Raw genomic sequence first — 22,468 nt, 5'->3', positions numbered from 1 at the left:
CACCCCCGCTCTTGCATGCACGCACACAAGCACACAAGCATACTGCCATCCATTCTGCATGTTGCCATGCCAACAGGGACCTAAGCCCCTCTGGTTGATGCTTGCAATCAAGGGTCTTTTTTCTGGTTTTCATACACATACACAAACCGACACACAAACACACACATTAGGATTACGAGGACTGTCTGGTAGTTTCATTATATAATTATTCACAGTTTTAGCTGCTCACTCGCTACTAAAAGCATGCAAAAAGGGCAAACATTTGTTTTCCTTTCTTTAAATTGTTGAATAATTTCATTTAAAACAAATAAGACAGGATAAAATAGTGCAACTTTAGGAAGTATTCTGTAGACTGTATGTTAAAGAAAATGTCACCCAGAACATGCAGTGCTTTCCTTCATTCATTGATTTATTAATTCTTGCTTGTGCAGAGATAGTGGATTGTAGCACAAAAAATAAACATCTATGTTCTGTTATGCAGAGAGATTAAATGAGGCAAAGTGTTTCTTCTATCGTTAATTCTAACACTTTTTAAAGCAGCAAGTTCAATGGAAGCTGTGAAAATTTGAGCCGTATTCTCACGCAACTGCTGCCATCTAGCGTTCAGAAGGGAGTTTGTTTTATAAAGCTGACGTCATGCCTCGGAGGATGATGGGAGTTGGAGTCGGGACGGAGTCAAAGTACTTCCTGCTCCTACGAGGACGTCCAGGAAAATTTCCGCTGATACTAAAAAGTTTTTCTTTCACCTCGGAAAAGAACACCACCTCGGAGAGCCAAAAGCAAATACATATACAGAGTAAGTGTGTATTTTTATAATTACACGAATGAGCTCACGAAGCGGTAAATATTTAGCTTATTTAACAAAGAAGCGGTGAAGTTTTGTCATCGGAACAATCGCTAATGCCACATAAGCTAGTCTTGACAGGGATGTTACACGGTACTTGTCTTTAATTTAATAATTTCAGGTGTTGTTATTAATAAATGTAACAATAAACACATGTCACGAAAGGCAGACGTGTGATGACGTGTGTTTAAAAATGTGGATAGGGAAGTTTAGCAGCTGTTTTAAGATACCTGCATCTGGCTGGTATCGATTTCCTCAACCGCTTACCAAAATAGAGCTCAGGTTATAACAATAGCAAGCACTATGTCAGGAAGTTTGGTCAAGTAAATAGAAGTTATTGCAAAAAAATTCAATTGTGAAATCATGAATTGCTGAGATTTTTTTTTTCATCTTCATTTAAAATCTGAGCTTTATATGCTTGTTTGTCTTTCTGTTACATTGTGACTTTGTTGTTGTTCCAATGTGCTAGTCGGTTTTGTTTAGTCAAATGTGCTTGTTTGAACAATTTACCACGCAGTAAAAAGTCTTTACCAATAGAAATGTATTTATGTTTATGGGTGTCATGTAGCCAAAAGTTGAGTAAATGCTTAAAAAAAACAAAGACATTAAAATCTATATTAAAAGTGATGCAAGTGGATTAAATACTTTTGCTGCTCTTTAAGATGAACTCTTACACTGAATAGTGTATTCTCTGCCCTAATATATATGGACGACAGCCTGAATAGGATCGTTCCCTATTCAGGCTGTCGTCCATATATATTAGGGCAGAGAATGACACTATTCAGTGTAAGAGTTCATCTAAAGGTAATTTTGACCTAATTGAGTTCCCATTTATGAGTCACATGAACTAAACGATTTGGGTGTGACAATGCCTCAGTCTCCGAGGGAACATGTTATTGTACACGCATTGAAATTGAAAAAAACAGATAGGCTTTGAGAAAGTTTGTATTAGAATGACAATCCAAAAACATCCTTGGGCAATAAGAAGACTGTCAACATTTTATTTATATACATAAATAAAATGTTGGATACATAATTTATGTTAAAACCAACCATTAAACCATTTTGTACCTTGTTTACCTTCCATATTTATTAAAATTTTTGTTTGTGTCTTCCTCAGATGTCTTTGATGGAACGTGGGAATGTCCGGCCAGTGACCGCTGTGGCCTGGGCCTCCAACTCTGGCACTTGCCCCAAAGATTTCACCCTTGTAAGAACAGAGATAGATTATAGATATTTCATTTTACTTAACTCCAACCACAAAGTTTGCAGGAGACTTACAATAAAATCTCTTGTCCTTGTTCTAGGGTCACAATCACCTAGAGACTAGTTAGCAACTGATTGGTGACCTCCAGTCTCTTGGGAAAAATTTGCGTCCCCTTATTGGGTGCAAGTAGTTGCTGGAAATTGCTAGCAGTTGGTGTGAAATTGATAAGCCCCAGCAATACATGCAATCCGTTGATTGCATTCAACAATTATTCGTGGTGAATCAGCTAGGATTACAAATCTGTTGCTGTCGATATACACAGAAATTCACTTGAACTACTTACGTTTAGAGTCCAGCCAGAATCTTTTTGATTTCAAACAGAAATTCCTCCTGAAATAGTGATGTGGTTGCTGCAGATGCTCACTGCCCTTGTTTTTCTATAGGAATATAACCAAAATACAAGCCAGTTGAGTTGAGTCCCCTGTTCTAAAGAGACACATTGCAGTTGCGCTGAGTTGCCCAGACTTGACTCACATTGATTGTTACAAATTAGATGGGAGTTACTTCCAAACCTTCGCTAATCTGTCTGATTGCATTTAGTCCCAGTCAGATCACAATTGTACTGAAACAGGTTGCCTCCACCAGGTGACCTGTGCAAAGGTGTTGCACACTCAACTTCTGGGTAACTAGACGGTCGCTGCAACAACCTTTTTTCACGTCACGCTGTGCGCCACGTTGTTTACATGAGATGAATTGCAAAATAGCAGATAGAGACAAAATAATCTTCAGGTTTTACACGCTTACATATACACACGCAGTTACTGTCCCTCCATTTACAAAGGCAGAGGCGTCACGGTGTGATTATTTTACATGTAGTTGTTTTTTTCCTGTGTAATAATATTCAACATTGCTATCAATACATTTTTCAATCCCTCTGCAAAATGGGTTCAAAAACATAAACAACTGTTGGATGCTATTTGTCCGTGATTTGAACAGGGGGAACAAATCGTGGCAGGATCAGCCTGATGTTATTTGTATCCCACTGTAACTTTACTGTATAAAGAGCTAACATCTCCAAAATGTCAGGAGTAGTTAGTTATTACAACAAGTGTTTGTGAACTAAAAATCACGAATGTGGGATATTGTTTGTCTGTGATTTGAAGAGCCCAGCGCTGCTCCCGATGCAGGGAAAACCAATTATGCAGGAGAGACCTACCTCGGCACTTGTGCAGGTGAAGCCAAAGGGAAGATATGCTTCACTATATTTTCTAGTCTTTGGCTTGGAATGAAGTTGGTTTGGAAACATATTCAGCTATGCTTCATCTCCTGATTTGCGTTTGTGGAGGCGCCCCGTGCTAGCAGTGTCCAAGCGTTGTTTTTTTTGTTTTGTTTTTTCCTTTTCATGCCGCGCCCACCCTGCAATGGCTCTGCGCCCCCCCTAGGGGGCGGGCCCCACACTTTGGGAAGGTCTGCTTTAGAGTATGAATGTTAGATAGAAAGCACTTACATAGGAAAAGCATAGAAATAAGTGTCTGTGTGAATGGGTGAATGAGGCAAGTTGTATAAAGCGCTTTGAGTAGAAAAGCACTATATAGGACCCAGTACATTTACCAGACCATGTTAACCCAATGATAGCCAGCAACCTCTACAACAAGAGGGCTCTTTATGCTCCTTGAGTAGAAGAGTACTTGTATTTTTTTCCTTGATAAATTAACTTGTATAGTAAGTAATAGCCTGGGAAGCGGGATTTTGAGAAAGTAAGCTTAAGCAACTTAATATATATACAGTGGTCCCTCGTTTATTGCGGGAGTTGCGTTCTAAAAATAACCCGCGATAAGTGAAATCCGCGAAGTAAACAACTTTATTTTTTACAGTTATTATAGATGTTTAAGGCCGCGAAAGGTGAACCGCGTTATAGCGAGGGACTACTGTATATTAAAACAGCCTGTTCATAACTTCCCTGTGCACGCCACCATTTTATCAAACTTTGGCCGCTATTGGCTTAAAAAAAAGCCAACATGGCAGTAGCCATAAAAATAAGAGTCCACAAACAAGTAGGTGATGTCACAGTGCCAATTTCCATATTTTATATTCCGTCTAAGGTTCAAACATATTTGTGCTGATGGCCAGTATTTTGATCCCAAACGCGACTCTGAAGGAGAACAGTTAAACAAATGTGCAATGATTCTTTTCTGTTGAATCCAAAATCCCAACTTTTAAACTGACTGACTCAAGCTAACTCAAATTTTCATGGTACTTGCTTATTTTGAAATAAATCAAATGTGTTTGTGATGCCACAGCTGTCTCACTGTATCTCCCTGTTTTTCTGCAGATCAGCCTCACAGAAGACGGAGCATCAGCAAATTTTACACGCACCTTTGGGATGAAGTCTGGATATTACCTCTGTTTTAGCAAGGTGAACAAAAAATGCAAACTTATACATGTATTACCTTTATATTGCCGCAATACATCATTTATTTTTCTAAATTTTCCATAAATGCAGGACTCAGCAGGTGGTATGGTAGTGTCTGACATCCGGATTCTTTCTGATAAGGACTCGCTTCCTCATGGTTACTGCTTTATAGCCGAACATCTTGAACCAAGTGAGCACACACACATTCATACTTATTTAGCAGAATGCATCATATTCATTCACTTCTGACCTACCGTGTGATTGTTTGTCCAGAGGCCACAGTTTCCAAGAAAAAACGTGTGTGCGTACGCATCGTCCCAGTGGGCAGTGTGGAAACAGCTGTGTTGGATATCAAGCTGACAGCCAAAAGCAAAATGATGTTGCAGCATTACACATTTGTGGGGTACATTCAGATACATGGACTTTTGTCTTGAGCCTGTTTTATCAAAGTATTTTTATGAACTTTTATGAATATTATGTTGCATATAATTTGTCATTACATGCACTTTTTCTTCAGAGACATCCACGGCTATGTGCTGTGGTACAGAAAAGGTTACTTTTCTAAACCCACGCCTCAAGCTAAGCCCCGCAGTGTCAGCCTGGACATCCGCCAACTTTCCTTAGAGCAGCCGTCTCCTCCTCTACCCCTCAGACCTAGGTACAATGCCTATGTATATTTAAAATGGAGACGTTATTATCAAAATGTCACATATGTCTCTTATTAGAAGTCTACATAGTTACAAATTTTAGTGATGTGACATTATTACAGCAAAATGTATTCTCTTGGAGGCATTTTACTCTTGTGGTCGACATCTTATTTGTTTATCTTATTTATTTCTGCAGCAACCCTCCTCCTCCCCAATTGCCACCCAGCAGACTTAGTCACAGACGCCACACTCTTCAAACAAAGGATGAGTTAGACAAACCTGCTGATGGAAGCATCCATGGAATTACAGGTACCATGGGTCTCTCGTCACACAAAGGGATTCTTATTTACGCTTCTCACCGCAGAGACCCACTCACCTAGGCATACTCTTATTCTCTGCAGCTCTAGATGGCGTTCCTTTCAGCCTCCACCCAAAATTTGAAACCCAGGCAAATGAGACGGTATGTTTCAAGTTTTCAGTATTCAAGGGATGGATTCCAATGCCAAATACCGCTGACTTTCCTTTGTCATCCCAATTCTCTTATACAATTATCTTTGACTATTTTTGTCTTAGAACTCGGATTTGAATATTCCCATAAAGTCTCTCCAAGACATTGAAAATGAGGTAAGTTCTCATCTGATACTTTTATTGGGTATATAAATTGAGAATATTGCCATATTGTTTTTTGATTATTTTTTCCCCAGTATAACTACACATTCACCGTGGAGGAAAATGCTGCCAAGAGGATCAGACCATCAGTACAGATGGCAGGGATCCCGTCAACTCAGTGATGCTTGCACTTTGTCAAAGTTACAAAATAAAATGTTCTGTTATTCTGTTCTCTCCAGAGGGCATTTGCCAATCATGCTACAAGTAAAGGATAATCATCCCTCCAGTTAGGTTTATATTTTCAGGCTTTAAAAGGTCAACTCTGGAGACCCCTATTTAAGTCTTGATCCAGATTTCCATTTTCAAGCGTTTAAAGTTTCTATCTGCCAAAGACAAGGCCTATTTTAGCAAGGTCCTAAATGTAAGTGCCTTTAACAGTATAACGGCTCCTTTCTGGTTAAAGATGTTGTGAACATATGGCTTAAGTTCATTCTTTTCTTTAACATGCTTAATTTCCAAATTTAGAAAACTTCTGTGCTGACATACGAAGGTGCACCTTCGTATGCTCTGTTGTGTGGTGTCCAATACAGTTTACCGTTAGATATTTTTGAAGAATTGTACTAAGTGGCCTTAGTGAATACATTTTCCTACAAATGATGACTCATTAGATACACTAATATATCTCAATATAGACTATGGTGCATTTCTTATATGAAGAATACTATCATTTTTTTATTATTTCAAAAAAATGTGTACATAAATATAAATATGTTATTTAAAGGTGAATATAGTAGATTGAATCATTTTTGAAACACTTTCTCTGTATATTAGTTACTTAAAGATTTGTGGTAATAAGGAGAGCTCATCACTTTTTTTTTTAAGACCAAATATTTCATCAGTGTATAATGTCGTTTTACTATCTCTTTAACATGTGCTACATGGGGAAAATAAAAACCTGAGAACAATAAAGCATGTGTGTTGGTTTAAATATTATAACTTAAAAAAACAAAAAAACTGTCCAGAGGCACATGTGACCGGTTAAGCTTCAAGGCTTGTGAAAAGGCCTGCTGATATCATGCTGTTCTAGATGACATACTATGGTTTCATTACAGCAGCAATGAAGCTATTAGGAATTTATTATGTTGACGGTGTTGTGGTGGTTAGCACTGTTACCTCACAGCAAGAAGTCTCCACCATCTGGCCGGTGCCTTTCTGTGTGGCGTTTGCATGTTCTCCCCGTGTTTGTGTGGGTTCTCTCCAGGTACTCTGGCTTCCTCCCACAATCCAAAGACATAATTAGTGGCGTTAGGTTAATTGATGGTAATAAATTTCCCTTAGGTGTGACTGTGGATGGTTATCTTTCTCTATGTGTTAGCCCTGCGATAGACTGGCAACCCGTCCAGTCCGCCTCTTACCCTATAACAGCTGTGATAGGCGCCAGCTGAAGAGAATGGATGAATGGTTATTTTCCACTTTTCATGTAAAGAAAACAAAGAACCAGATTTTCTGGTTGGGTGACTTTCCAGTTTAATACTGCCACCTGCTGTCCTAAACCGGAGTTTTTTATGCTGAGGAGCTTCCTTTTATAATAAATCAGCTGTAATGTTTCCTTTTACTTTTCACTTTGTGTCCTTTGTATTCATATTTAAGATGACAAATTAAAAAATAAATTTCTTAGCTGTTAAGAGCAAGTACTTCTTATTTGGGAGCCATTTAAAATAATTTTTTAAAAACCGATGCAAAGGGAAATATATATATATATATATATATATATATGCACATATGAGCTGCTCAGTCATGCCACGAAGCTCCTGGCATACAGTTTTTGTGCTGAAGTTAATGCCAGAGGTAGTTTGAAAGTTTGGTATTATTAAGTCAGCAGTGTTGGTAATTTTAATGCACTATGCACCCCGACATTCAGTGACTCTGTTCTTTAAAGTTACGTGGTCTACCACTTCATGGCTGAGTTGCTGTGGTTCCTCAACACTTCCACTTTGCATTAATACCACATACAGCTCACTGTGGAATATGTAGGAAGGAAGAAATTTCACACGCTGGCTTGTTACAACACTTACTGTAGTAAACTTGAACGCACTGGGTGCTCTAGAACCACCCATTGTTTCACAAATATTTGTAAAGGCAGACTGTATAGAAGGTGCTTGATTTTATACACTTGTGGCAATGAGACTGAAGAAATTAAGAGTTTTTGCTGCTGCTAAGCTTCCTACTCTGCTGCAAACATTTTTATTAGATAATATTGATTTTAAAACTTTGGTTACTTATTATTTCACAGACAAATTGCATTATGGGGACAGATGAAGTGATCCTTAAAGGGTGCAGGTGAAAGAAGAGGTTATAAGTATCCTGAACAGCAGCAATGAATGTAATATAATATGATTAGATGGACACTTTTCATAATGAACATTTTTACATTGAAAGCTACTTTCAACTGTTCCCTTGTTCATAAGCAGTTTCTACAGCAGGTAATTCTGAATATTTTATTTGGCAGATTTTTGGATGCCCTTGTAGACAAAAACTACACAATTACTGCACAATACCACTGCACAAATAAGCCTACTTAAGTAGTAAATGTTATTACTTAAGTAAAAGCATCTAATCATATGTTTTCCACTTTGTGAAATGATCATGAAACACAAAATTATGTTAAACTCTTGTGCGGCACCTCTGTTTGTTTAATAAGTCTGTAACTGAGCTACACATGAGCATTTCTCTCTGGATTTAGTCTTGTAATGGTCATTATGGTCATTTAAATTGTAATCTTTAAATAAAGTTCAAACAGTTAAGCGGTAATACACATATATGAGTACATTTAAAAAAAGAGTTGTCGCCTTTAAAATGAAAGCAACAAACCTTTATTGTGATTTCACCCCCAAAAATCCTCCAAAAACAGTTTGTACAGTGTTTAGAAGCTGAAACACAACAACCTGAAGATGCATGCTTATTTACTTATTAATGCTGCACACCTCAACACCACATGTGTATATGTAGGAGTGTTTATCTCTGTATTACTTGTTTGTTTTATTTCTGTCTCCAGTAGTGTTTTTTTAAACTTGTGTTGCTTTGGGGTTTTTTTTCTTTTCTTTTATAAAATTTTACGATGCTGACTGACTTATTTCGTCCAACACATTTTCATGTTGGTCCTTTGTTAACTATGACAAAAATGAAATGAACTGTAGGACGGTTTGTCCATAAGCTTGGTAATGCCATTTATTTACAATATTACTTACACTTTTATCACAATCAAGATGTCAGAATTTGATTTTTATGTGATACGGCTATTGGCAGTACCAACACTGGACAGTCAGTCGCTGCACTTGGAAAAACAAAACGCAAACCGCTGCAGTTTAAATTTACCTTTAACCCTGCTGATTCCCGGGTTATAGTTTGGCGTAGTTCAAATAATATAGTCGGTATTTTGCTCACTGCTCGTAGATTTGCAGCACTGCAGTCAGATTCTTGCTGGTCTGTTTGTTCTGCTTTCCGGAAAACGAGCTCTGATTCCAACCAGCTGTTTCCCGCCTCACATAGATCAGCTGCACACACACACACACTCGTAGTAGGCGGAGGCAAGAAGCCACACACACACACACTGGAGGTAGCCCCATCAGCTGGGGAAAGCAACACAGCTTGAATTGTTATTTTTCTAACGCTTTTCTTCAGTCAAACCGAATTGAAAGCGGCTTTTTAGATGTAAGCTATTGACGAGTACAGTGGGAGTTCTGCGAGGGAGAAACAAAAACCAACCGAACATCTATTTATTTTAACAAGGAGCGCAGGGGAGGGAGAAGAAAACAGCAAACACGGACTGAAGGTGGCTTTGAAAGCATGGAATATTTCATGATGCCGACAGAGAAGATACAGTCCTTACAACAGTTCAAGAAATCGGAGAAGGATGTTATTGGAGGTCTCTGCAGGTGCGCAAAAATGCTAACCATCGGTGTTGTTACCGGACTGCGTGAATAAATAACCTTTCGTGTAGCGCGTGTATGTGTGTGCGCTGCAGTCTGCCTTCATGTAGCATGCTGTTAGCTTCGCTGCCATGTCTTGGCAGCAGGAGCGTGGTTGTGGAAATTAGCTGCCAGTGCTTGTGCCAGTTGATGTTGTTAGAGACGAGGATATATGTAACATTTCACCCCCTTGCTTTTAAATATGCTGGCTGAATTGTTTGTAATAACTTATTATAAAGCATGTTTGTAACCGCCTGGCTCAGGAATATGTAAATCAGTGAGGTGAAATCGATACATTGCCGTCCAGAGCACGTGGTAGTTAACCCGCCGCTTTGCTGCTACACAACAAATCACGTTTGTAACGTCACCGTTGCCCCAAAAAACTGTTCATATTAATTAAATCGCTCGTGTGTCTCATCTATGTGTAGCTATGATGAAGTATGTGGTGTAAAACCGTGTTCGGGGATAAAAAATGCGTGTTTAAATACTGATCCGCGGCGTAGTCGTCGTTGCGTCTTGTGCTAAAATTAGCTTAGCGTGGCTAACTAGTTAGCTCTCACTGCGCACTCCTTCCAGCCGTATGAAATACACATACGCGTCTCATAACTCGTATTTCCTGAGTCGTTTAGCAGAAATACATCGTTTGTTGTGTGGTGCGACAGTTATGAGTGTTTATCGGTTAATGTTGAATCGATAACTTAAGTTCTAGCTCCATGCTAAACGGGGAAAGCATTGTTCTCTATGACGCCAGGGGGGCCTGCGGCTTGTGGCGGAGTGGAGTCACGTTTCACGGCTGCTACCGTGCAGACGCGCCCCCCGGCGGCCGTGCCGGAGGCCCGCAGCTCCCGGCAGCGTCAGCAGACAACAGCTGGTTTTATGTCTGAGCTGCAAACCCCGGCGCGTTCAAGTCTGTGGGAGAAATGCTGTTTCTTCCTGAGTCGATGTAAACACCCCTATAATTTGTGTCAAACGTTAATATGAAACTGAATGTGTAGAAACAGATCTTTTTGTTTAGATAATTATTTTTTGGCTTTGATATTCACAGTTTTGGTTGTTAATCTGTTATTCTTTAGTCAATCGTTCACTTTTTGTAGCCAAAGAAAAGCCTTTGTGTGCCTAAACACTGGTCTAGATATGGTACAGAATTTCCGCGAATAGTTTTTCCTACTATATATTTAACACCAAGGAAAGAAATGGCAGGTAAAAAGACAGTTTTTATCTAAAAATTAACGTTTTAGGATATTTACCTTCCCAAAGATGTCTTCCTCGTGTCTAAATTTATAAAAGTGAAAGTAAATAATGCATAATTTGCATATTTCACTCTAGAACTAGACCCTCAGGATCTAATACAATATTTTAAATATGTATTAATCTAAGTAATAGAGAAAGATTACTGATTATATGTTAATATCACAGTTAATGTTCACTAAATGTTGTTAAGTTGCAAGCTTTACAATTTGATTGGCACATGCCTGCCAACTCTTTCATCTTTTGTAGGACAGACATGTTTACAACTATGTGAGCCGTGTGTTCTGTCTGACCTTTAGGCCTAGTAAAACATCACAGATCTGGTTCTTCAGGTTTGTGGCGGCAGTCTTTGACTTGAATGGTTCACTTATTTTTCCCTCTGAGTAAATATGTCAGAAGGTTTTGTTACCATGATATTCATACTCATGCTCTACAAGTGCTTTAAGGGGCAACGAGTTCATCTCAGGGAAACTCAAAGAGTTTTCCCTGTGATGAATGTCCTGTAAAGTTCCAGGTAAAAGGTTTCAGATTGCAGCTAGTTACAGACTTTATTTTAACCCAGAATACAGATTTGCTCAGATCTAATGCTAACCTTAATTATGTTTGAGAGGGGAACTTACGCTTTCTTGGTGACTTCAGGACACAGTCATGATCATCTTCTTCGTTTGACCTCTCTCCTTCAGCCTGGCCAACATCCCCCTCAGTCCAGAGACTGCTCAGGACCAAGAGAGGCGAATTCGCAGGGAAATCGCTAATAGCAACGAGCGCCGGCGTATGCAGAGCATCAACGCAGGATTCCAGTCCCTGAAAACACTCCTGCCGCACACCGACGGGGAGAAACTCAGCAAGGTGCTCCAAACGTGCACACATTGAGACACACACACACACACACACGTGCGCGTGCACAGTGTTGTTCAATGAACCAAATGTTGGCACAGCAAGAATACAAAGTGACTCAGCACAAATGCGCAAAGAAGGGAATAAAGTTAATTTGTGCCTGTTTTTGGGCTTGCACTAATGTCACATGTCCAGGCTCTGCTCTAGAGTTCAGCTTTTGGTTTTTTTCCCCCCACTTGCAGGCGGCCATCCTGCAGCAGACAGCAGACTATATCTTCACCTTGGAGCAGGAAAAGACGCAGCTTCTGGCACAGAACAATCAACTCAAGCGCTTCATCCAGGTAACAGCATGTCTCCCTTTTTTTTTCTTTTTTTTTTTACATAAAATGTTCTTAAGTATAAAATCTGGTTGAGTTAATGTCAGTGTCACACAGATGAGATACTGATCTGTTATACAGAATATTATCTTACATGAGTACTAATGGTTTGTTTTAGGGCCAAAACAATCTTTATGGTTTTGTCTTCAGCTCAGGTTCCTCCCCAGGAGGAGACTTGAATGTAGTATGCTGTTGAATGTAGAATAGATCCAGATCACTGACATGTACAACAGAATTTAGAGAATATATAAGACATATTTTTTCAGTATACCTTCAGTCAAAAAGATGCATTGTTTTTCTGTTAAGGGGGAGCTCTGATAGTGTGTGAGTTCTGTGTGACCATAAATCCACATTGGCCTGATTAAAATAATAGTTGTTTATTCAACAATGGCAAAATTGTGTGTTCACGAGAGCAGATACCGTTTTTACCCCTCAGACGTAAAAGGCTGATGGGGAATTGTCCTCCTGCCGGGCAGCATGGACACATAAGTCTGGTGAATGCCATAACTTGAGAACAAGGAAATGTAGTATTTTGAAAATGATACTATATAGGGCTGTTCGATATAACGATATATATCGGATGACGATATAAAAACATCTATCGTTTCATTTTACGCTATCGTTTGTTTCGTGGTGTCGCAAAATAAACTGTTTACGGCAATATTTTTTTCATCGTATTGATGGTCACTGTAGTGGCTATATTCATTTCTTAAAGTTCTCTCTTTCTCTTGTATTTAATATAACCACACTATGGACGGACAATCGCCTGTTTTTATGGGTTGTCGTTAGCAACAACGACGGTAAAACCATCGCATGTCCGCTTGTTTATTTTCCACATAAACCTTTCACAATAAAGTTCAAGATCCTGTTGAAACTTTTCAAAATAAACGGAATTACGTGGAAAAAGTATGCAGAGTATTGACAGATGAGAAGCGAAAAAAGAGTCGTCAGGTGCTAAAAAATAAACCTTAGACTCAAACGTTAGAACAGGCTTTTCCCCAGAGCACGCCGTGTAATAAATACTCACAAAGAAAACGGCGGCAGTTACAACCTATGTCTAAAAATGTGTACTTTCATGCATCGGTTAAAACACTCGACTCCAGGTACACGACGCCCAGCTGGAAACACTTCACCTACCCGAGATTCACAGAATTTACAGAAAATATTAAATTATTTGTGATTTATATCGTTATCGGACGATAGATGTTTTATATCGGGATATGAGATTTTGGTCATATCGCACAGCCCTAATACTATAGGTGTAATTACTACGAGGCTGAGGGGTAGCACTGGCGGTCTCACACACACACACTGGGAATCTTTACAATATTGACATACAGTAAATGAACGATCTAGCTTTGCTTTAACTTGTTAACGGAAGTAGGCTGACAGCTATGTTAAATCTCAATATTTGATGGTTCAATATTTTATTGTACCCTCCACACACAGCCAAATTTTTCACCCAACAGAAACAGCTAAGTTAAGGGAAAAACGAGTGTCTCTGCAAGTGCAGTCACATTATGTTGTAATTTAAAGATTACCCCAGTGGTCGGAAATCTCCTCCCTTTGTTTGATGGATCAGTGGATTTAACTCACACAACCAGTTGGTTGTAGTTGCTCGTGCACATCCAGTCACGTCGGTTGCAAACGTGATTGTGTAGAGATGCAACATTAAACTATAGTGAGGCAGAATCAGGTCATTTTGATTCTGATTAGAGATGTTAATTTAATGCATGAAAGGGGAAATGAGCTAAATGTTGCTTTGAATGGAGAGCTATTGACAATCACTTTGACCTTCATTGATTGCACAACACAGACTGGTCATTTTCTTCAAAGGTATTAGACAGTAGTGTAAGCAGACAGTGTATTAGATATAGAGATGGGAGGCAGTCTTAATTGAGTCCCTCCACCAATTTCAGTTACTCGAGTCACTATTTGATGACTCCTGAAGTGAAGATTGGCAAATAAAGCGGGGTGGAAAAAGTTAACCTACTTGAAAACGCTCAGTGAGAGGAAGCTAACCTGAGAGCTAATAAATAAAAACAAAACATTTCATTTTATAAATACAGATGCACACTGACAGCACAGAAATTCAGCTTTTTGAGTGTTGCAGAATCACTTCAATTATTGTGAGCAGCAGATTACACCATCATCATCAACTTTATTTATAAAGCACTTTAAAACAATCACAGCTGACAAAGTGCTGTACATTAGAACTGTAAAATAAAATTACATTAGATATAAGTAAAAACCAAATAAAAGAAGAGTGAAATCATTAATTAAATAACTACTTCAATTAAAAGAGAAACTAAGTCTCACTGAGGTTAAAAGCCAAGGAATAAAAGTGGGTTTTAAGACGCGATTTAAAAGTGGACAGTGAAGGGGCCTCTCTAATGTGCATGGGCAAAATTTTGGAGCCACAATAGAGAAGGCCCTGTCCCCTCTGAGCTTCCTCCTGGATCTCGGTACCTCCAGGAGCAGCTGGTCAGCTGACCTTAGAGACCGACAGGGTGTGTGGAGATGAAGAAGCTCAGAGAGGTAAGGCGGGGCAAGACTGTGAAGGCATTTAAAAACAAACATAAGAATTTTAAAATTAACTCTAAAAGACACAGGCAGCCAGTGCAGAGAGGCTAGCACGGGGGTTATATGCTCTCTTTTTCGAGTTCCTGTTAGGAGTCGTGCAGCCGCATTTTGAACCAGCTGCAGACGTGAGAGCAATGACTGACTGACCCCGACATAAAGTGAGTTACAGAAGTCCAGGCGGGAAGAAATAAAAGCATGGATCACTGTTTCAAGGTGCTGCCTCGAAAGAAAATATTTTACTCTTTGCCAGTCGCCTTAAATGATAAAAACTGGACTTCACCACTGCTCTGATTTGATTGTCCAATTTAAAATCACTGTCCAACTTAAAACCAAGGTCAGTAACAACAGGTTTAAAATAGACTTCCAGGGATCCTAAAACAACAGAGGAGGGCTCACAGGGACCACTGGGTCCAAACACCAACACTTCTGTTTTCTTTTCATTAAAATTTAAAAAGTTTAGAGCCAACCAAGCTTTAATGTCATCTAGACATGTCAAGAGAGGTTTTATGGAGATGCCATCCTTATGCTTTAGTGGCAAATAAATTTGGCAGTCATCGGCATAACAATGAAATGAGATCCCATGCCTTCTGAGGATAGAACCCAGAGGCAATAAATATAGTAAAAAGAGCAGTGGCCCTAAAATTGAGCCCTGTGGGACGCCGCATGACAGAGGAGCAGAAGACGATTCGTAACCGAGAAGGCTGACAGAAAAAGTTCTATTTGGCAAATAAGACCAAAACAAATTAAGTGCAGTGCCACCAATACCCACTACATCATGTAATCGAGAAATTAGAATATTGTGGTCTACGGTGACAAAGGCAGCAGTTAGATCAAGCAAGACAAGAACAACGTGGTTACCAGAATCGCATGCCAGAAGGATGTCATTAAAAACCCTTAATAATGCAGATTCTGTGCTGTGGAGGGTTTTAAAACCAGATTGAAAAACCTCAAAGATGCCATTATCATCTAGGAAATCATTCAGTTGACTAAAAACAATTTTCTCTAAAACCTTGGAGACTAAAGGCAGCTTGGAAATAGGCCTATAGTTCGCTAAAACTGTGTGATCAAGGCCAGGTTTCTTAAGCAGTGGCTGCACTACTGCATGTTTGAAATTTGCAGGAACCACACCAGAAGACAAACTGCTGTTAATAATGTCAAGGATATACTGTCGTATACTAGGAAAAATTTCTTTAAAGAATTGTGGAGGGACAGGATCCCGAGGGGAACCTGTGGGCTTAATATGGTGAACCACATCCATATTAAGCCCACAGGTAAGAATCACAGACCGAGTTGGTCTGTGATTCTTACCTATAGTCAGTTGTTAAGCTTTTCATCTTACACGTTTGTCATTACAGACCAATTTTAACTTCCTGTTTAGCTTCATGGAGTTACAGTTGTAGCCAAACTCAGTAGATAGCTTGAATTTTTTTGTGTGTTATCTTAAATGGAGAAGAAAATTACACCAATCGTGTTGTTTCACATTTAACCGAATGTGGTTTCCATGTCATTACAGGAGTTAAGTGGCTCATCGCCTAAAAGGAGGCGAGCAGAGGAGAAGGATGAAGGGATTGGGTCTCCAGACATGTTGGAGGAGGAGAAGGTTGAAGAGCTGAGGAGGGAGATGTTAGAGCTGCGGCAGCAACTGGATAAGGAGCGCTCGGCTCGCATGCAGCTGGAGGATCAGGTGAGGTTAAAGCAGGGGGTTGGAAGTGAAGTTGGAAAAGAAATATCCTTTTCCTTCCGTGTTATTATGTGTATTTAAAACACATTTCACTTTCTTTCTGTCATTACAAATAAGAGAGAACGTTTGATTCAAAAGAAAAGGTACAAAAATAGGACTGTTGATTTACCCAGGTTATACAAATAAGTTAGTTTACACCTTCAGGCTACAAAATAGTCTCAACTACTGCTCATGATATCAAATTATAAAATCCTCAGCTTGTGGGGCTGATAGATTTTCCGGTACTTGAGCCAGTTCCTCATAAGCTCGCATCCTGGATCGACCTGAAGAGCAGGTTGAGACAAAGGAGGTGGGACAGGTGCAGAAGACAAACAAGACTTTAATTACGTTGTTTAAGTGGAAGGTAAACATCAGAAGAATGCATGGCAGTTTTGTGTCTTGGACACTTTTTTTTCTTTTTCAGACAGTCATTATGTTTCCAGTGGAAACACTGTGTTGATATTACAGTGTTAAAATAAAGTTTCCCATTAGAGTATTTATTTGGCAAGAATGCTGGGATATATTTTCTGTTGCTCTTAAAATTGGCAGTCTATCTTTGGTTGACGTAATTGTGTGCATTGTGTAGGTGCGCTCTCTGGACACTCAGCTGCACCCAGAGCGTCTGAAGGTGATCACCCAGCAGGTGGAAGAGGAGCATGCACTCATCCAGAGTCAGACCCTGCTACGGCTACACCAGATCCACGCTGTGGACAGACAGACACACAGTCCACAGGTTAGAAACAAACATGCTCAAAACATAATGTGACCTGTGCTACTGTTTCTGAACTGGAAGAGGCGGAAGATTGCTCCAACAGCCTCTGAAGTGGCCAATATTGTATGGAGCTCAGCTGTGATGTGGGCATATGTATTTATGGAATGGAAAACACACTTTGATGTCTGTTTTATAAATATTTTGTGTTCCTCTAGGTGTTGGCTTCTCCACCTGCCCCCACCCACCACCCCACGGTGATAGTCCCAGCTCCAACACTAACCCAGCACCCCCACCATCACGTCACAGTGGTCACCATGAGCCCATCAGCCCACACCAGCACGGTGTCCACCTCTAGACAGAACCTGGATACCATTGTGCAGGTTTGAACTTTTTTTCACTTTAGAGGATCCTTGCTGATTAGGCATTGACATTGCATTACTTTACATTTTCACACTGCAGTACTTCCTAGGCAGGTTTTGGGTGTCTGAATGCGTCACATTCAGACAAAGAAAAGCAAAGTTTTCTCCCTTTTAGCTCATAGTTCATCTGCCGCTGTCAAGTTATGTAAGACTAGCACCCTGAAACATGCACACAATTGTCTAAGTTATCAGTTATCTTATCTAAAACATAAAAGTGGTTTAATGATTAAATGATCAAAAGTAATTACTAACAAGCTGATTGTTATGCATTCAGTCCAAGGTCGTCAAAACATCCTCTGAACCATTACTTTCAATTCCCAATCCCAAATCCCCAAATTCAGTTTCAGATCACTCAGTGATTTGGAGGCTTCACTCAAACTAATGTCACTGCACAATAACTTGTCTTAAAAAGCCCGCAACATCTGTTCAGTGCAGAGGTTTGAAATTTTTACATATTGGATACAGTGTACATGGACTTAATTTACAGTGTATTGTTTATCCATCCATCCATTTTCTTCCGCTTTATCTGGGGCCGGGTTGCGGGGGCAGCAGCCTAAGCAGAGAAGCCCAGACCTCCCTCTCCCCAGCCACCTCCTCCAGCTTATCCGGGGGAACACCAAGGCGTTCCCAGGCCAGCCGAGAGATATAATCTCTCCAGCGTGTCCTGGGTCTGCCCCGGGGCCTCCTCCCAGTGGGATATGCCCGGAACACCTCGCCCAGGGGGCATCCTTGTCAGATGCCTGAACCACCTCAGCTGGCTCCTTTCGATCTGGAGGAGCAGCGGCTCTACTCTGAGCCCCTCCCGAATGGCTGAGCTTCTCACCCTATCTCTAAGGGAGAGGCCACCCTTCGGAGGAAGCTCATTTCCGCCGCTTGTATCCGCGATCTCGCTCTTTCGGTCACTACCCACAGCTCGTGACCATAGGTGAGGGTAGGGACGTAGATCGACCGGTAAATTGAGAGCTTCGCTTTTACACTCAGCTCTCTCTTCACCACGACGGACCGGTGCAGCGTCCGCATCACTGCGGCCGCTGCACCAATCCGTCTGTCGATCTCCGGCTCCCTTCTCGTGTTTAATTATTATTAATTCATTATATTTTATGTTTATATTTTGAGGGTTCTAGACAGATGATAAATGACAAAATCATATATGATCTGATAGGAGTTATGTTAAAGCACCGGTTCAATAGCATTACCACTAAGAGTAGTAATGCTGTTACAGTGGTGTCAGTCCTTAGTCTGTGGGCTGTTTTTGCTTGTTCTTGGTCCTTGCCAGCTGCAGCAGAGAACATACAAAGAGCTGAAGTGAAACTGACTGTTTAAACACAATCAAAAGTGTCCGCTGCAGTCACCATCTGTGCTTCTCATGCTCTATTTTATCATCTTTTGACATCCTGTTTGGAAGAAACTTGGCCATCGCTCCATTCCTTGTTCCAGCCCACTTCTCAACCAGTCAGCATACACATACTGTCATGCTTGTCGAGCTACATGCTGTTGCGTCATTGGAGGACCACATTTGTGCTGGTTGCATACCCCTCTGCAAAGTCAAAAACCTACAAAAATGAACACGTGTTACCATAAAACAAGCATTAGCCTGATTACCAATGTTGGGTTAAGTGAAGCCAGATAATAGAAAGAGAGCGTGGGTTTGCTGAACTTGATTCGTAGTGCACGACCCAGGTCTCTATGCTTTTCTGCATGTTAAAACAAAATGTTCAAGCAGACTAATTAGCCTGATCTTCATGGGTCTTTACTGCAATGGAGAGGAAAAAATAACTTCTGTGTACTTTGTATGGAAAGCTGCTTTTGATTGTTAGTCTGGTTATTGCCTCATATTTATAGTATACTTTCTTACCTTTCCAGGCCATCCAGCATATCGAACGCACTCAGGAGAGGAGAGCCAGCGCTGAGGAGGAGCAGAGAAGAGCTGTCATTGTAAGCCCCGCCCACATCGCCATGGACACCGCCTGCTCTGACACAGACACTGACACAGAGGGGGAGGACAGTTCAATGAATTGATCCATCCCATGAACTCTCTCTCTCTTTTGCTCTCCCTCACTCACACTCACACACACACACACACACACACACACACACACACACACATAAATACCTTTTCACTGTAAGATTCCCTCCAGGAGGTTGACTGCTTTTTGACAAAAAAAAAAAAAGGAAAAAAAAAAGTCTTCTTTGGCATTATCCAAACTCCTAAAATCCAATGGTTAAGCTCTGTGTCAGTCTTGTACTGTAAAATCTCTTAATATTGAAAACATAGGATTGTCAGCGTGCAGAGGAGACACTGTGGGATCTCTCGAGGCTGTCTTTCAATGGCAGAGCCGGTCTGTGACTATTATGAAACTTGAGGGTCTTCTAGTGTAAAACAGCTATCAGCATCAGTCCGCCCTTCATTTTGTGTTTACGTGTCGCAGTAATCCATCGTCACTGGCACACCGGCAGTATTACATGTGCTTCAAACTGATGGGAGTCAGTGTAACAGAGCTGAATGTATGATCGCAATAACCGAGCAGCTCTCGATTCTGAAACTCAAACTACAGCTGAAGCAGTTTCGAAATGTCAGAATTTGGAATGAAATTCACCTAATTACAAGTTTAATTTGAGAATACTCACTTAAAGAAATTGTCTGATTTTACTTGAAAGAAAAAATGCTTTTGATGTCTAAATAAGCCCTTAAAATAAGCTCTTGATCAATTTACTTTGGTCGTCTTTTTGGTTATGTTTTTGTTAACTTTATGTCAGCGTTACTGAATACGGAAGGTGAACAATTTCTTAAATTGAATTTATCAAATTGGAGGTTTATCAGGTTTTTACAGGGAACCGGGGTCCCTGAGGGGATTTTATTTTATTTTATTTTATTTTTTTAAACAAATTCTGATTTCAGTTTTGAACCAGCCGCCATCAAATGTTGGTTTATCGCTCGAAAATATTAACCAACGTTCATGTCTGGTGTTAATTTATGATCGCTCCCAGACAATTTGACTGAATCAGATTTTTTTTTTCTTTTTTTAATTGTAAATGAAAATATGTGAAGTTTAGCTGATGCGATTTGGATGATTCATATGCTTGCACTGCATGCAGGCTTCTGGTGTTCCTCCAAAGACTATCTAAGTCTCTTTTAGTCCTGGTTTATTAATTTCAGTGACTATGCACTAACGTTTTTTGGTATTTATGCAATTCCATCTTCATTACATTTGTTGGTGTCATTTCTACATGAGGTGAAGATCTCTATGCACCGTCAATAGGTGTTCATGCGCCTACAGTATATGTATGAAACTTGATGAGCTTGTGTCAAAGAATGTAGTCTCTACTTGCAAGGTGCTCTTTTGATAACCCTGGTGCTCTGCTGATGAGCAGTGAGCTGAGGCCAAAACCCTTCATGTAACCGTTAATCACATTTCCTACAGATCCAGTTTTGTTTGTTTTGTTTTTTAAATATTTGTCATTTACACACTTTGAACATGCTCAGAGTGTAGAGCAGGGATGGGTTTTCAGGGTTGCTCACACGCAGAAATAACTGGGAAGAAAACTCTTAATCACGGCAATTCATGATGAGCAGCTTTAGGTGGGGAAAACTGAGCAAATAATCAGATCATTGTCGGTTTTCAGGGCATCAACATTGGCTACAAAAAGGGCAAAAACACTGTTTGGTAAAATGTAAAATTGATACAACACCCAGCTACAGTCCCTCCATTTGTGTGTCTCAAAAAAGCACCAAGTCTGTCCACCTCATGTTACTTTGTTCATATTTCTTGGGAATTTGACTGGAAACCCCTGCTACAAGCCTCTCTCCTGTCATACTCAATTTGATACGCTGACTTGATGCTGTAAACATTCCCTTTTTTGGATTTGTATCTGTCTTTTGATCTCTTGTATGTTCTGTTGCCAACTGAATGCATATTACTAATCGGCATTTTCTCTCATCTGAAGTAATCTTTTGTTATGACATTTTGTTTATTTCTTGCGGGTTCTTTTTTTTTTTTTTTTTTTTTTTTCATGAACACATGACTGATGCGTTCAGTGACACTGTCTTGTGTAGGATGTGTGGACACTAGTCACTCCCAGGCATCAGGTTAGGCTAGACTAGCATTTTCATGCCAAACGTGGGGTATTTTTCATATTTTGTTTGTGAAACTTTGTTAAAGGGTTTGGTGTTGCTCTGACATATGACAACAGCCTGATTTTAATCTGGGCTGTTGTTGGTCAGAGAAACTCTTACACCCAAATGTTTCTGTACATTGTGTTGCAGCACTGCTGTCTTTTGGTGGAATTTGACATATTTGATATGAAGCACTTGCTGTTCTTTAATGCCTGAATCAGCTTTCAGGAAGGGTTGTTTTGTTTTGTTTTTCTCCCCATACGCTCTTTGCTGTGACGCAGTTTAAAATCTTTAATTTGTCTCGCTTTTCATTTTTTAAGTGACAAGCCTTTTATATTGTGATTTTAAGTTTTGTTTTTTGTTCTGCATCAGTCCAGGTCGATGAGAAGCTGTTATATTTTGTTTATAAAAAAAGAAAAACCTTGGGTAAACAGGCCTTTGTAAAGACGAAAAAATAAAAATTTGTACTTTTTTATTACACTCCCTCTGTTTGGTTGCTTTTATTCATACATATGACCATTTCTGCCCACCAGGTGGTGATAATGAGTGACTATTACTGCTGCGCAGAGTTCAAATTGGTGATAGAAGATGTGGCACATACACATGTGCACTGCAACAACTATTAAAAATGATAATATATTGTAGTGTACTATTTGTTTTGACAGATTTAAATGCAGTCCACTACGTATTTGTAGTATGACAGTAGTATTTGAACACGAGTCATTCTATTAAAATAACTTCATAGCACCATTAAAAGATGCATAGTGTAC

General features: G+C 39.9%; 2 protein-coding genes across 2 annotated transcripts; both read left to right on the top strand.

Moving 5' to 3' along the window:
- Nucleotides 1–689: 689 nt before the first annotated feature.
- mvb12a (multivesicular body subunit 12A) lies at nucleotides 690–6,675 on the top strand. Its single transcript, XM_063476636.1, has 10 exons — nucleotides 690–796; nucleotides 1,965–2,054; nucleotides 4,384–4,467; nucleotides 4,555–4,654; nucleotides 4,738–4,867; nucleotides 4,982–5,122; nucleotides 5,308–5,420; nucleotides 5,513–5,571; nucleotides 5,685–5,735; nucleotides 5,816–6,675. Exons 2-10 carry the CDS (start codon nucleotides 1,965–1,967, stop codon nucleotides 5,900–5,902), a joined length of 855 nt encoding a protein of 284 aa, XP_063332706.1. The 5' UTR covers nucleotides 690–796; the 3' UTR covers nucleotides 5,903–6,675.
- Nucleotides 6,676–9,210: 2,535 nt separating this feature from the next.
- LOC134629357 (transcription factor AP-4-like) lies at nucleotides 9,211–22,146 on the top strand. The gene is made up of 7 exons (XM_063476635.1): nucleotides 9,211–9,655; nucleotides 11,620–11,785; nucleotides 12,016–12,114; nucleotides 16,247–16,417; nucleotides 17,040–17,186; nucleotides 17,381–17,545; nucleotides 19,448–22,146. The coding sequence occupies exons 1-7, from the start codon at nucleotides 9,567–9,569 to the stop codon at nucleotides 19,601–19,603; spliced, it is 993 nt and encodes a 330-aa protein (XP_063332705.1). The 5' UTR covers nucleotides 9,211–9,566; the 3' UTR covers nucleotides 19,604–22,146.
- The last annotated feature ends 322 nt before the right edge of the window (nucleotides 22,147–22,468 follow it).

This window comes from Pelmatolapia mariae, linkage group LG6 (genome assembly GCF_036321145.2).
Source record: "Pelmatolapia mariae isolate MD_Pm_ZW linkage group LG6, Pm_UMD_F_2, whole genome shotgun sequence".
NCBI lineage: Eukaryota > Metazoa > Chordata > Actinopteri > Cichliformes > Cichlidae > Pelmatolapia > Pelmatolapia mariae.
This window is presented reverse-complemented; position numbering and strand designations above follow the sequence as displayed.

What these genes read in the sequence shown, in the direction of transcription:
- mvb12a (XM_063476636.1), top strand. Translation starts at nt 1,965, where the DNA reads ATGTCTTTGATGGAACGTGGGAATGTCCGGCCAGTGACCGCTGTGGCC. An exon ending in GCCCCAAAGATTTCACCCTT is followed by an intron (nt 2,055 to 4,383) that starts GTAAGAACAGAG and finishes GTTTTTCTGCAG; the next exon opens with ATCAGCCTCACAGAAGACGG. An exon ending in CCTCTACCCCTCAGACCTAG is followed by an intron (nt 5,123 to 5,307) that starts GTACAATGCCTA and finishes TTATTTCTGCAG; the next exon opens with CAACCCTCCTCCTCCCCAAT.
- LOC134629357 (XM_063476635.1), top strand. Translation starts at nt 9,567, where the DNA reads ATGGAATATTTCATGATGCCGACAGAGAAGATACAGTCCTTACAACAG. An exon ending in AACTCAAGCGCTTCATCCAG is followed by an intron (nt 12,115 to 16,246) that starts GTAACAGCATGT and finishes ATGTCATTACAG; the next exon opens with GAGTTAAGTGGCTCATCGCC. An exon ending in GACAGACACACAGTCCACAG is followed by an intron (nt 17,187 to 17,380) that starts GTTAGAAACAAA and finishes GTGTTCCTCTAG; the next exon opens with GTGTTGGCTTCTCCACCTGC.